This window comes from Saimiri boliviensis, chromosome 7 (genome assembly GCF_048565385.1).
Source record: "Saimiri boliviensis isolate mSaiBol1 chromosome 7, mSaiBol1.pri, whole genome shotgun sequence".
NCBI lineage: Eukaryota > Metazoa > Chordata > Mammalia > Primates > Cebidae > Saimiri > Saimiri boliviensis.
The window spans coordinates 88,488,810-88,504,545 of NC_133455.1; the positions used below are offsets into that span (position 1 = coordinate 88,488,810).

A 15,736-nucleotide genomic window follows, 5' to 3' on the forward strand; every position below is an offset into this window, starting at 1 on the left:
ATAGTCAATAATAATTTGTTGTATATTTTTAATAACCAAAAGACTATAATTGAATTATTTATAACACAAAAGATAAATGCTTGAGGTGATGGATACCTCATTCATCCTGATATGATTATTACATATTATATACCTATATCAAAATATTCCACATACCCCACAACTATATACATCTACTATGTATTCACAAAAATTTTTTAAAATTTAAGTCAATTAACAGTTTGGAAAAAATCACAATACACTTCCACTAAAACATCAATGTAATTTTTTAATGTAAACTATGTTTTAAACTCATGTATTGCTGTAGTCCAAAATATGTCTAAATGGTCAGAAAGCACCATTTACAAACGTGCCTCTTGTCTAGAGAAGGATGTGTGTATATATATAGATCATATACACATATATGCACATACTTACATATAATTTAAATGAGTGATAACATTGGGAGGACAATTCTTTAAATAATCAAAATATATATATAATGAGCCTTGTTATTACGTGGTTATTTCCAAACAACATGGTCTTTTTACCTAAGTTTACTACTACTAAAATTCCATCCCTTTTTCTTGTGGGAAAGGACGTTTTTTTTTTTTTTTTCTATGTGAACCAATCATGATTCCTTACTGTCCCACGCCACTAACATTTTAAAGATATCTTTACAAAGATAACATGAGGATTTTTGGTTTGTTTGTTGGTTATTGAAGCAGGGTTTCTCTCTGTTGCCCAGGCTAGGGTGCAGTGGTACAACTTCAACTCAGTGCAGCCTCAACTTTCTAGGCTCAAGCAATCCTCCTGCCTCAGCCTCCTGAGTAGCTAGGACCACAGACATGCACCTCCACAACTGGCTAATTTTTTTGTATTTTTTTTGTAGAGACCAGGTTTCACCATGTTGCCCAGGCTCATCTCAAACTCCTGGGCTTGACCAATCTGCCCCCGATCTCAGCCTCCCAAAGTGCTGGATTTATAGGCGTGAGCCACCATACCTGGTCAAGGTAACATGTTCAAAGAATAAAATACACCACTTACTTACTTCTCATTCCAAAGCTTGAAAAGAAACAGAGTAAGACATAAAAATTGAAAAACAATTCTCCCCAGAAAGGTATCCCTTACTGATATAAAAAATGAAAGAGATCAGGTAAATTAGAAAGTTTTCTGGGGTGTCCCTGGACTTTCCCTCTGGTACTTTACTGACACTTAAAGTTCATGTTTCCAGAAGCCTGGCCTCTGGGAGTCAATAATTTTTATGCTACTGTCAATGCAACTGCCAGCAAGACTTTCTGGTTCTGCCATATCATTCCTGGAAATAGCCCTTTGGGGTTCTACACTTCTGAGAAGTAGAAAAACACCACCATTGCAAACATGCCAGAAGAGAAGTCTTGCATAGGCAAGTTCAGGTCCTTCTGCAGAGGCATGCTGCCTTTTAATGAGACTCATGATTCAGACAGCAGGACAGCTGGTCTATTATCAATTTTAGCTACATGCTTGTAACCACTGAATCATTCCTGACTGATTGACGGACGAAGAAGAGGAGAGAGTTCCTAATGTCACAGTAGTGGCAGTTAGAAGGAAGTTTCACATCTGTGTACAAATCCTATCCTCAGAAGAATAGGATTAGCTGGTTAAATCTTCAGTAAGACATACTTTTCAGCCTACAATGACTTGGTCTGACCTGTCCAAAAAAAAAATGGTAATTTAATATTTCTGAGTTTTTCTAAAGTCCTTTCAATAGTCACAAAATTTTTAAATCATATTTGTGCTCTTTTGCTGTTATGCTCCAATGCTCAGAGACAAAGTAGCTTCATTTTTACACTTTTTAAATGTGAAAATTGAAATATAGTTCCAGTTTATAACCATACAAAGTAAATTTTTTAAAAAAAATCCACACACACAAAATGAGACCAACAACCACATTCAGGTCTTTAGGGAATGCCATGTCTTTATTATTGAATCAGGCAATGGCCTCTCTTCAAAACACCCATCCTTCTGACGACTACATTTCACACTGCTCTTTGATCGAGGAAGAAAAACTTCTCTTGGATTTTCACCAAAATATCATGATGCTGAAAAATTTGGACTCTGAAGCTCCAAGGGAATCCTTGTTCCACTACTTTCAGGACCTTTAGCAAGTAACTTAACCTTTCTGACCTTGGTTTTCTCTTCTGTAAAATGGTACAATAAACAGTATATCTATCTTACAGAGTCTTGAAAATTACAAAGGAAAAGGCATTCACAGGAGTTAGCAACAAACAACAGCAAACACCCTCCCCACCATTCTAGGTGAGTTATTTCATAACCTGTCTAGTTCTTTGATGTCATTAGCAGAGATTATATGTACATTTTTATCTCATAAAAATATGGCAAAGCTGGAAACCATCATTCTCAACAAACTAACACAGGAACAAAAAACCAAACAATGCATGTTCTCACTCACAAGTGGGAGCTGAACAGTAGGAACACATGGACACAGGGAGGGGAACATCACGCACTGGGGCATATTGGAGGGTAGGGGACTAGGGGAGGAATAGCATTAGGATAAACACCTAATGTAGATGACAGGTCGGCACATGTATACCTATGTAACAAACCTGCACGTTCTGCACATGTACCCCAGAATTTAAAGTACAGTAAAAAAATAAATAAATAAAAGCACACACACACAAAATATGATTGTTTTAAAACATGATACATACTTTCAAGTACTCAGAAAAACAAAGAGTAAATATTGTCACAGAGAGATACCTGACGGTAGTAAAGTATCTGGAGATCCATTGGCAGATGTCTCTGCATTGTCGCTGTCCTCTCCAAACTCCTTCTTATATATTGACAGCATATATGAGATCCTATAATCCAGTCTGACACTCAGGATGAACTATAAGAAATATTAAGAACAACATACATTTCTTTCATTAGCACAGTATTTAAAAATACAATTCATGACACACCAAGAACAGTGGAAGTATCAACTTTTCAAAGGAGGTAGTTAGAAACTTAACACCAGTTGCCACATGTTTGTCAGCCTTAAGACTAAGCAAAGGAATACATTTCCACTGGCTGTTAGTGAAACCTCAAAGAAATTTTTGGAAAGAACATGTGACTCCCTATGATTGCTCTCTGAATATTCCAGATAGAGGCATTGTGGGGATCTGGATGAAGAGGTAATGACGATGTCATTTCACTGAACACTTTGCAGAGTGCCATTGCTTCTTGGAGGAGATTGTTGGAGGTGTGACCCTCCTTCTTACACTGTAGGGTGAGAATTCAGCTACAACAGTATGACTCTGACTATACCATGATCAGTCCTGAAGCCAGGCTCTAAACACAGTTGAAATAACAGCATCTATACACCATGGGTTTTCCTCACTGGTGTTTGTGTTTCCTTGGGTTTGGGTTGCTGTCATTGTTCGTATTCACAGACGCTTGGACAGAAACTAATTATCTAGCAAGGCCCCACACTCTGCTAGGTGCCACAGAAAATGCAAACACGTGAAGCCTACTGCCCTCAAAAAGCCAATAGTCAAGTTGGAAAACAAAATACGGCATTGTTAGCATAATTAGGAAACTATTGAGAGCTTAATCACATGGTCTAAATACCACGGAAATCTGAGAAGGAAAAGCTGGGATGTGCTGAAGATCACATGAGGGGGTTTTACATAGGTCCCATCTGTCCCCGTCTGCCTGAGATAGGCCCTGTTTAACCTTGTGTTTCAGCATAATTATTAATGGTGCCCTGCCCTTGTACAAATTGTCACATTTGTATAGTAAACAATGTGGTCACCCAAGTTTTAGGAAGATTGGCATTTCATGGTATCATCTCTGTCTACACCACCTGTGTCCCATCCCTCCCTCCTCCTACGCTCCTTCTCTCATCCTCTCTCTCAGATTTCCTGGTTCTAACAGTGCTGGAGTGCCTGCACTTCCACTCTTGCCAACCCACAAGTACTCACAGTGTTCACTTTACTTTGAATATTCTCCTCCACTTCATAATAATCACATTTTAAAATATCCTCTGTCAGGGCACAGTGGCTCTTGCCTGTAATCCCAGCACTATGAGAGGCTGAGAAGGAGGATCGCTTGACCCCAGGAGTTCAAGACCAGCCTGGGCAACATGGCAAAGCCCCATCTCTACAAAAATACAAAAAAAAATAGCCAGGCATGGTGATGCGTGCCTGCAATCCCAGCTACTATGGAGGCTGAGGTAGGAGAACATTTGAACCAGGGAGGTTAAGGTTGCAGTGAGCCAAGATTGTGCCACTGCATTCCTGTCTGGATGACACACCAAGATACTGTCTCAAAAAAAAAAAAAAAAAAAAAAAAAAAAAAAAAAAAATCCTCCAAGGTCCAGTTTGAATTCTTTTTTAATGCATTGTTCACTGGTTCCCCAGTCATAATCTGAATCAATATCCTTCCTTTCCTCCCTCCCTCCCTTTGTCTGTCTCAGTCTCTCTCTCTCTCCTTTGCTAGACTTTTAAGCTTTTTATGGAAACATCCTCCATGTCAGTTGTACTAAGCTGGTTAATTCACCTGACATGCGTTAAACAAGGTATTGAGGAAGGCACCAAGGGCATAAAAAGGTGCTGAGGATCTAAATTCTGCCTTAGAGAACTTATAGGCTAGAGAGAAAATAAACACAAGAGACTCTTATTAGTGTGTGGTGAGGGCTGCAAAACGTATTGGTTGAACTGATTCTAAGTAGCAAAGGGATTTGCAGAGCAGGAGACAGACCATGGGAAGAGGACTAAGAAAGGGCATGGAATTTGGTAGCCATGAGCAGAAGGCAGAGGGAGAGCTGGACTGCAGGTGCTTCACAGGGAAGGGTGTTTAAAATCCCGTTATTAAAAATAAAAGATAAATCATAAACAAATGAAACACTAACTTCTCCTTGAAGATGATTACACACAGAATTGTATTCCATAAATACAATCAAAATTAAAACTTTCATTTTCTAACACATCTAATAAGGAAAAACTAGTGGAAACTAGAAGAAAAGAGGAAAGGGAAGGATTAAAAAAGAAAGCAGAGAAAGTTAAGAGAGGGCCAGGGAGAGGGAGAGGGAGAATGAGAGAAAAATGAAAAGAGAGAGACTAAAAGAGATACACAAAGTGATGGGGAAAAAAGAAGACCAAGAGGAAGAAAAGAGCTGGCACAAGGCAGGGGACCTTGAAGTCCTTGTAGCACCAAGGAGTGTGGCCGCAAAGAAATTCTTGAAGAGCCATTCTAAGAAAGACACATCCAGAAGCAGTACTCAGGCACACAGGCACAGTGAAGCCAACCAGACACAAGGACAGAAAACCAGAGTGAATAGAGGTTCAAGGAGACGCTGCAGAAATGAATCAGCCCTGGACTGCTAAGCTGTAGAAGCTCCATCTCATCATTTTTTTAGCTATTAGAGATTTTTTTTCTAATGTTTCTTTTCTGTAACTGTAGGCTAAAATGAGGTCACATATTTTAGAGTTTGTCCCATGAGTCGGGTAATGTTAAGCTGAGGCTCAGTAGGTCCACGGGTCAGGTGATTGTTACGTTTCTCAGTCTGAGAACAGGAAAACTTTAAGTGATTTTTCAGGGTCATGAACACAGCATTGGGAGGCCTGCCAATATTTCTCAGGATTCAGCCTTTGGAATTCCTAGAGGAACTGTGAAACCTTTTTATGATTATAAATCTAATTACTGTAAATGAACAATGTACAGACCCTTCCAGGACTCCTAACCCGCTTCTGGTAGCTCAGTCTATATGAAATTATGGTGAAAGATACAGTAAACTGTACCCAGATTCTTAATAGGTTCTCCATTCTCCAAATCTGGAATAAATGCTATAATTAAGGCAGGCGTCCCCAAACTTTTTACACAGGGGGCCAGTTCACTGTCCCTCAGACCATTGGAGGGACACCACATACTGTGCTCCTCTCAATGACCACCAATGAAAGAGGTGCCCCTTCCTGACGTGTGGCGGGGGGCCGGATAAATGGCCTCAGGGGGTCGCATGTGGCCCGTGGGCCGTAGTTTGGGGACGCCTGAATTAAGGTATCATAAAAGTATTTTCCAAACTTAAAAACTGCTAAGAAATCATAGCTACAGTAATGAGAGGTTTATTCACTAAACCGATGGGCATGAAACAATAATTTATCTCCTTTAAATTCTTAAAATTAGGCATTAGATTATTTTTTTCCAGTTATTCCTTGTCCTTTAGAAACAAAAACACAGAAAGACTGTCACATGTAAAATACCAAAACTAATAAATAATAATTTTTGTTAATAATAAATAAAATTTTATTTGTGTTTCTTACTAAGACAATAAATCTGGACATATGGAATCATATGTTCAATTCAATTAAAAATAGGAAAAGAGCTGGAAATTAATCAAATAACTTTTTGCTCTAAAATCCTTCTCAAATGAAGGTAAAATTCAATCAGGGTCAATACTAAATTCTTCTTAAATACACATGAAAGCACTTTATTAACCTCAAAGCACCCACAATTATTAGATATTATCATTAGTATATTTAATGAGAATGGACAAATATGATTCATATGTCAAATAGTGTCTGTGTAAGATTTCTTATCAGGTTTGTCACTAACTTTAAAAAAAATTATATTGATAGCATTTCAGAATACTTACATGGTGATTTGGAACAAAATGTGTAAGAAGTTAAACCAATAAGCAAAATGACATCTTTGTCACCTAGCTTCCGTTAGGCAACACACCTGTAAAATCTCAATGATCTTCAGCTTGGTGTCCATCACAGTCACATCCTCATGCTCAGCAGGGCTCCCTTGTTTGCTCGGGTGGATGCTGGGTGGCACATCCGGCATGCTCATGGGGAAGATCGAGCCTCTACTGAGTACCATCTGGGTCATCATCTCTCCCACCCCATGAATGGTTCTCATGACGTTGTTTCCTGGCATGAGAAAATGCTGCAAGTCAACACACACAAACCCTGAAGAACACATAACTGCAAAATTCAGTTGGTCACAACTACACTGAAAAGAAGCCCAGGAAAAGGATTCGGGATAAGACAGAATAGCATCAGCATTGTTTGGGCTCTTTTTTTAAAGATAAAATTAAAATGCTGCAGACACGTTTCAAAATTACAGCTTTTAAAAATTGAAGTCTTCCTTTCTCAGAAAATGTTTTCAAATAATGTACCAAAGGCGGGCTGGTTGCTCTGACATCCAAATCAGGTCCTACTGTAACACGGTATGTCCTACCAACTATCATACCAACAGGCCCTGCCTTTTACAATAATGCAAAAGAAGATTACTAGTTGCCAAGATAAAGTGAGTTAGAAGTGGGGATACAATGATTGCAAGAAAACATTTAGATGTTTAATTCCAGCATCATAATCCAAGCCTCCAACCAAGGACTTTTTAGCTCTCCTTTAATAACCATAAAAAGAACTTGTGAGGAGGATTGTTAACTTCATTTTAAGAAAAAAAAAAAAGTCTCATCTGGGGAAGATGTATGCATTAGCCATTACACTTCTCATTCCTTCATCCAAGTTCAATAGAAAACCATTACTTAAAATCCACAAAGAGCAGTAACATTTGAGGTGATTATGGAAACAAGCTAGTGACAAACATGATCATTTTCAATGAGGGATCACGCTCTTTCCCTCTCTTCCTGAGTTTGGCTTCTCCTTTATTTATTTGCTGATAAAATATCATAATTTGCATCATGCGCATGTTCCTTACACTAACCACAAATAGCTATATCCAAAGATCCTCCTTGACACTATGACAATTTATGTTCTCCAGCCCGACTGCTGCTTTTCACTTCTAAGTTCCTACAAGAAACAATAAGGATTTAAAAGGATATCTGTCTCCATTCCTTTCTGAACAGTGGTCTTTGTTTCATGGGTGTTCATGGAGCTCTGCCTTAAGCAAAGGACTAAGAATGTTTCTTTCCCTCAGTGTCTCAGGGCGTAAACCAAGAGAGAGGGAAATGGAGATAAGACAGGATGAGATTTTTATTAAAAAAAAAAAAAAAAACAACAACAAAAAAAAAAACCTCTCAGCTCTAAGAGAAGAATGTAAACCGTGGTAATGCCTACACGATCAAAAGACAAACAAAAAGAAAATATGTAAAAGATGATAAGAGAATCTAAATGGACAAGACCACAATTACCATTAAGCCACTGATATTGACTATTATATGTACATTATGAAAAGGTGAAATGCCTTTGAAAATTCATTATCTTATCTACACATGGAATCAATTTAAGTATAAGAGGGTAGTGCTCCAATAATACATCTTAGAGTATGGAAGGAAGTAACATTTTTCCTAAAGTGGTATATTCCAGGCAGATGCTTTCATTTTGAAGGTCTGAGACCCTTTATTATACTGCTACTTGCGTAAGCCAAAAAACATGATAAAATGTATATATAAGGGTAATTTCCAAGTTTGGACAAAATTGAAGCAAAAGGAATTGAACCAGCCCCTCTTTTCTATCAATAGCTTTGAGGCAGAATGCTTCATTGTCTGTGGTTCTTAAACAATCATAGCAATTGAGTATTTCCACATCCCTCCGCCTGCTTGCTACATGGACTGCAGGGAGGCACATCTGGTTGTTAGCAACGGTTTTGAGCCATCGATGTTCAACCAGTACCTTTATCCAAGACTTGATTCAAGTATGTATATGTGTTTGCCTCTGAGACATGCTTTCTCACCACTAATACAGAACAGGCTCCTTTGTTATTCTTACCCCTGATTCACACACAAATCCTCTGCACCCACAGTGTCTGCATCTTATTAAGATTTGCATGGAAAATAATTATTTAATCCAAATGATTATTACATAGAAAGTTAGCCCAGACAATTCTTTTCTCCAAATATAGATCCTGTCACCAAGGAATTAAAATCCAGAAGCCAGATCCATAGTAATTGGTAACATATGTCATCAATGAAATGGGAGGGTTCACTCAGTCATACCACATCCTCAGATGCCTATGGCACGTGGTCATCACAAACCTCTCTTGACATTTCCATGTATGGCCAACTCAGTGGCCTCAAATTAAAAGATGCTATATTTTCTGGATTTTCTTGGTAGTGATGAGAAGTGCTAAAAATTGTGAACTATTACAGCTTGAAAAACATGAAGTCAGACACTACATAAATCACAGCCACACAAAGCTTCTAATATCCATTTCTAAACTGTTGGGATAAATCAGTGGTGATTAATCCTCAACACTGCAAAAGAAGAATGTTACTACTTCTCAATCATAATTAGTTAATATTGACTAGAAAGTGTTCAGTAAAAAAGCCTACTATGATATAAATTCTCTGAACAATGTAATGCTTACAGATTCAGCTTTTCTGTGTCTTTTACATAAAACCAGCAGCCAGAATTGGCATTTGCATACAAAGTATATTGGGATAATTTAAAAATATGGAAGTCTTCTTTGCTAAGTCCAAAGGAAGAAGGAAGGAATTGCCACACACAGTGGCTCATGCCTGTAATCCCAGCACTTTGGGAGGCCAAGGTGGGTGGATCAGGCCATGAGATGGAGACCAACCTGACCAACATGGTGAAACCCTGTCTCTACTAAAGATACAAAAATTAGCCAGGCATGGTGGCAGATGCTGGTAATTTCAGCTACTTGTGGGGACCGAGACAGGAGTATTGCTTGAAGCTGGGAGGCAGAGGTTACAGTGAGCTGAGATTGCACCACCGCATGCCAGCCCAGGCAACAGAGCAAGACATCATTAAAAAAAAAAAAAAAAAAAAAAAAAAAAAAAAAAAAAAAAAGGAAGGAACTGCTTCAAAAGAATGACTAATCAACTTTTCAGGTTCTTTCATTATTTGATTACACAGATATTTTTACTAACCTTAATTCCCTCAAGAGAAAACTCTAAAAGACCAGGTATAGCAAATGCATACTGATATACTGAGAGTGGTAACTGCGAGTGCTTGGGGAATACATTACTTAGTTCTTTGATTGTTCTAGTGGGCCAAGTTTCTATTGCCCATTTCAGGAAAGTGAAAAGCAATAAGAAATTAAGCAACCTAACACTAGAGCTGTGCTGACAGTAACTTAATTTTGCCCTATTCAGAAATAATTTTACTGTGAGGATCACACTATTGGGTTCAACAACCACTAGCAGTTGTATGACTTTATAGCAGGTATAAGAGAGAATCTTGATTGAAATTTACCCTAAGTCTGCTGGTATTTATTTTACTTAAAGTTATCTTTATTCTCTCTTTTTATTAGAAATGCTTTTCTCTTATGAACACATAAGAAAATTATAATTTGAATTTTCCTGATGAATGTCAGACAGACATTTCTGAAACATTCTCAGCATTTAGAAGTGATAACAAACATATTTGATTCAAAGAGTTTTGTGAATAATTGTTCACAGCCATTTAATTGTTCTGTGACTACTAAAGTCAGCTCAATGTTTTATGACAATAGAGGCCAAAAATGGGTAATCCAAAAACCAGTCTTCTTTTCCCTGAAACATATGTTTATAGTTGGATTTGAATAAATGTATCTGCTGTTATAATACCTCATCTGAAACTGAAAAATGTTCAACCATAAAGACATGACTCCAGAAGTCTTCCTATTTTCCATCCCAGCTCAGCAGCTCCTTATAAACCTGCCCTTGCTGGAAAATGCCTATACTTTCTAAAACTAGAGCAGTTTTCATTTTCAAATATTCTCTGGAGCAGTGCTTCCTCCCAGTGGCTGGGGGTCTGGGTTATAAAAGGACTTTTCTGTATGCAAAGAAAACAAAAACATTAGCATAAGATCAAGCCTTAATTAAGCTTAATTACCCATAGAGTAATAGGTAATATGGTAGCAAACTGGGTTAAATGGAAGATCAAGATTAAACAGCCAGAGAAAGCAATTTTATCTAACCAGCACTACCAATTTAAAGTTAGCTCACAGTATTTTGGAAAGCTGGACAGCTAGATAGTTCTACGTAGTTCATACATGCATGATTTTTACTCAATGTGTAGAACCTGGAGGGAACTTGCTATTCCTCTGCCTTGAGTTCGGATGCCCAGACGGTCACACAGCTTGCTCTGCCACTCCTTTCTGATTTGTGATGCAATGTCACCTCCTTAGGTAGACCTCTTTTGGCCACCCTCTCTACAGAACTTCAATCACTCTCAATTCATGAACCCCCTTTAAATTTTGGTCATGGCATTAACACTCTCTCATATCACATCATATATTTGTCTATGTGTTTATTGTAGTCCCCCTCTCCAATGACATAAAAGAACAAGAGCTCCAAGAAGACAGGGATTATACCTTTTTCTAACATCTGGAATAGTGGCTGATGCCAAACTCTCACTTAATAAATGTGTGTTAAATTAACGCATGAATAACAAAGATTGGATAATAAAATGAACTATTAAAAATGAGAATGACTTAATAATTATTTAAAAGGTGGATTCTAATACATTAAAAGTACTTCATCTTTCATCAAATTGAGGTTTTGTTTACTTTCCTTTATACTTTCTCCTTTTTTCAAAAAGCATACATAATTTCATGTTACTTAAAAATTTATTAAAAGGAATTAATAAAAATAAATACCAATGAGATAAGAGAAAATAATGAAATCTGTCTTTATCAGGGCCTTATCATATCATATGTACCTTGCTAGGCCACAGGCCACATACACCCTTCACCTCATTGGATCCTCACAGCACAGTGGGGATTGGGAGATGTATCCCATTTACATAGCCAGAAAGTGGCAGAGTCTCAAATGATCTCAACATGAATCATGTTTACCCACACGACGCTGGTTCACTAACAGACTTTATAAAGTTCCAAAAACTGTATACTAGAATTCAGAAAGCCCTAATGCAATTACAGACAGAAAAGATTCCAATTAAAACTGTACTATGAAATGTAGATTTTTCTATTAATTGTATAATAAATCTGCTCACATTATTCGCAAGTGATCTTACCCAACCAGTTTTTATTACATATGATGTGCCACATACTACAAGTGCCATTTTGCTTATATTACACGATTTAATTTTACGGGCAGCCCTTGTTCAGAAAGTATTCATAAAGTACCTAATGTTCATCTGGCTCTATACCCAGGGACATCTCAGGTGGGAAGACATAGGAAAAGAAGAAGAATTTACAGTATGGTCAGGAAAACATAAAATATGTCCATAAAAAATTTAACAACAAGTAGAATACACATATGATGGTAATAGTACAGCATGGACGGCACATAAAATTGCTTAGGAATTTTTTTTTAAACTGGGAAATTATCTTAGAGTGAGGGCAGTGAAGGACAGCTCCATAGAGGATATACAATTTTTATTGAGGTTTTGAAAGGAGTGAAAGATTTAGATTACAGAAGCATGATCTTTGCCAAATCATGTCATCAGCCTATATTCAGAATCTAAATCCTATAAAATAGGTTGGGCCTTCTTGTAAAAATCAAATTATATAATGTGTGCAAAAAAAAGCCATGAAGAATAAAAAGTACCATATAATTGTGAGGTATTACTCTAAAAATAAAAAGTAAAGGGTACATGCATGCTTTTACTACACCTCTGAAAAATGACTCTTCTCCATTTAATTATGTTCCCATTATAGTGGTCACCACTTTTCTAATGAATTTGTGGTTTCATCATATAATTATGGTTCATAATGTCTTATGATACAGCATGATTGAAACACAATATTGCCTCTAAATGGAGATGTCCTTCAGAAGAGTGTTTTATAAAGAATACTTAATGGAAGAAGCAGATAATATGATACCTAATTTTCTTCATTCTAAATAAAACACCAGTGAACATAGTGCATTAATAGACTGCTTACAGATTCCAAGTTTCTAAGGGCTTAGAAATAGAACAAAACAAAAACCAACCAAAAGCATGTAACCAAAGCATAGTAATGTTATTATCCATCTTTTACCGAATATCAAGTGGACTACTTAGAAGAAAACTGTTTTATATCCCACACACTAAAGAAGCATTATTCAAAGGATGAACTGAAAAAGCAATTCATATAAAATAGTGGCTGTGTTCTGCAACTTATTTTGGATTTCATCACTGTCAAATATTGACAAAGCCATTTCAGTATTCCAAATCTCAAGATATCAATTTGCAAAACTGATCTTCAATGCTTAATCGTTGGTAATACAAGTAACAAATGAATGTGCATGCTGTTTTTATCACTGAGATGTAATTTACTTACAGTGAAACGCAGAGATCATAAATGAAAGGTTTGAGCAGTTCTCACAAGGCATATACAATATGAACCACATGCAAACCAGTTACTGAACATTTCTATCACCCTAGAAAGCTCTCTCATGCCCTTCCATAGTCAATTCCCCCCCAGTTTCTCCCCAGCCCTGCCATCAAAGGCACCCTTGATTTCTCACACCACAGATGCATGCATAGCTAATGTAGAGTTTCATAGGTATGATTTTAGTTACGTGATTGTGCCAAAGAATACTGGGTAAATGATAAATGGTAAAGCACAAAAGGGCCTCTGTGCTTTGTTACTCTGGCCTTTGTTACTTTGTACCTCTGGCCTTTGCTACTTTGTTCTTGCCTTGACTAAATCAGTATTTTTGTCATTGACTTGGGTGAAGTCAGAGACAGCATGCTTCTCAAATGCAAAGGTAACATGAAACAAGCGAGGATAGCTAATATAGTGAATGACTTATCAAATTCCAAAACTATATAAATAGGTTGAAAATAACAGGTTAAATCCAATATGATAAAATCAAAATATAAAAGGTGATATATGCTTAGAGCCAAATAAAACCAACTCAAAAACATGATGGGGGAAAATGTGATGTAAAAGAAAACGAATTAGAATTTTAGTTGAGTTCAAGTTTAGTAGGAATCAATATTATGTCATTGTTACCAAAACACTCATTTTCACCTAGGCTACATTACAAAAGGGTTCATAATGAAGGCGAATGTAGCTGTCTTTGCCTCTGTGCCAGTCAAACCAGTGATAAATTAAATTGAATCATAAGAGGAACTGCTAAAGGAATTGCATAGGACTATACAGAGAGGAGGGGGAACGCAGGTGATGTGCTAACCATTTTCAAGCACAGAAAGACCAGACATGTGGAAGAGATGTTGGATTTCTGTGCAGTTCAACCAGCAACACAAATGAGGCTCTTTGCTGGAAGTGAGAGGGAAGTCTGCATAGAGGATAACCAAACAAAAGACCTAATAATTAGAGCTGTGAAAAAGAAGAAAGGCCTACCCATTGCAGCAGTAAAATCTTGGTCACTCCAGGTGTTCAAGGAGATCCTATGTGACCATTTTTAATGGATATTGCATGAAGATATGAAGCTCATATATTGTATAGATAATGTATATGGTTCCTTTCTATCCCAGCATTCTATAAGTTTGTGTTTGGGTTCCAACAATAAGCCTTATAGAAGGTCACCAGAGATTGTAAGAACTTGGAGACTATGCAAGCATATTAACACCTGAAGAGATCAGATGCTGAGGCTCCAGCAATATATAATATATATGTATTATATATTAGATGGAGTCTCACTCTGTTTCCAGGCTGGAGTACAGTGGCAGGATCTCGGCTTACTGCAACCTCTGGCTCCCTGGTTCAAGTGATTCTCCTGCCTCAGCCTCCCGAGTAGTTGTGACTACAGGCGTGTACCACCATGTCCCCCTAATTTTTTTTAGTACAGACAGGATTTCATCATGTTGGCCAGGATGGTGTTGATCTCTTGACCTCGTGATCTGTCCGCTTCAGCCTCCCAAAGTGCTGGGATTACAGGTGTGAGCCACCACACCCAGCCCAGCTCAAGCATATTTTTTTTCTTTTTTTCTTTTTTTTTAAATATATTTTTTAAAATAAAGATGGGGTTTCACCATGTTGGTCAGGCTGGTCTTGAACTCCCGACCTGAGGTGATCCGCCTGCCTTGGCCTCCAAAGTGTTTGGATTACAGGCGTGAGCCTTCACGCCCGGCCTCAAGCAATACTTATAACTATAGAAAAATAGCTGTAGTAGATTGCTGAGAACAACATGACTCTCTTCGGTCATTCTCATTTTTGTAGGGTCATTCTTAGGGGTTGATCTTGACCTATTAACTCAGTCAGGCGATGTGATTAGAAAAACATCAGCAAGGCACCATGGCATATGTTTACCTATGTAATAAACCTGGAGGTCCTAAACATGTATCCTGGAACATAAAAAATAATAATTTTTAAAAAAAAGAAAAATAATCATATACTTAGAATGTTACAATCTAGTAATATTGTTGTGATTCAAACACATATTTGTATAAAGTATATAATTTACATATATTAAATATATTTCACTCAATAAATATTTTTGAAAACCAATTAGGTATATAGTTGTATATTTGGCATGCTACAAGTCACCCATAGAACCAGAAATAGAATCTGTTTTGATAGTTTACTTACCACTATGATACTCTCAGTCAATAAATCTGAATCTCTGTTACTGAATAAACTATATAGTAACTCTAAGAGTCATAGAATCTTCTATAAGTCTACTGGAAAAGACAACCTTATGAAAAATAATCATAAAATTAAGAAAAGAAAGACACAAGAATATGTCTGAAATAACAGGGTCTCTAAATATTTTCGTGCTTCAAATGCATAAATGCTTTATAAGGCATGTCACTTACACACATTCATCCTAACGACAGTGAAATCTGAAAGTATATATGAGATACTCATATGAGTAGCTCACAGCAAGGTGTCTAAGGAGATACAATTGCTTAGTATTACTGGGGAAACAGCAGGAGACAGAGCTAGAGAT

At 37.2% G+C, this 15,736-nt stretch overlaps 1 protein-coding gene across 4 annotated transcripts in view; it reads right to left on the reverse strand.

Moving 5' to 3' along the window:
* The window catches only part of ITPR2 (inositol 1,4,5-trisphosphate receptor type 2), a 497,691-nt gene that overhangs the window by 289,457 nt on the left and 192,498 nt on the right, over positions 1 to 15,736 (reverse strand). For all 4 annotated transcript variants that reach the window (XM_003926591.4, XM_074402941.1, XM_074402942.1 and 1 more), the window contains 2 exons: positions 6,700 to 6,893; positions 2,740 to 2,869 (listed from right to left, as the gene is read on the reverse strand). In XM_003926591.4, the coding sequence (XP_003926640.3) occupies positions 2,740 to 2,869; positions 6,700 to 6,893 (324 nt within the window). The remainder of the gene's footprint in view (positions 1 to 2,739; positions 2,870 to 6,699; positions 6,894 to 15,736) is intronic.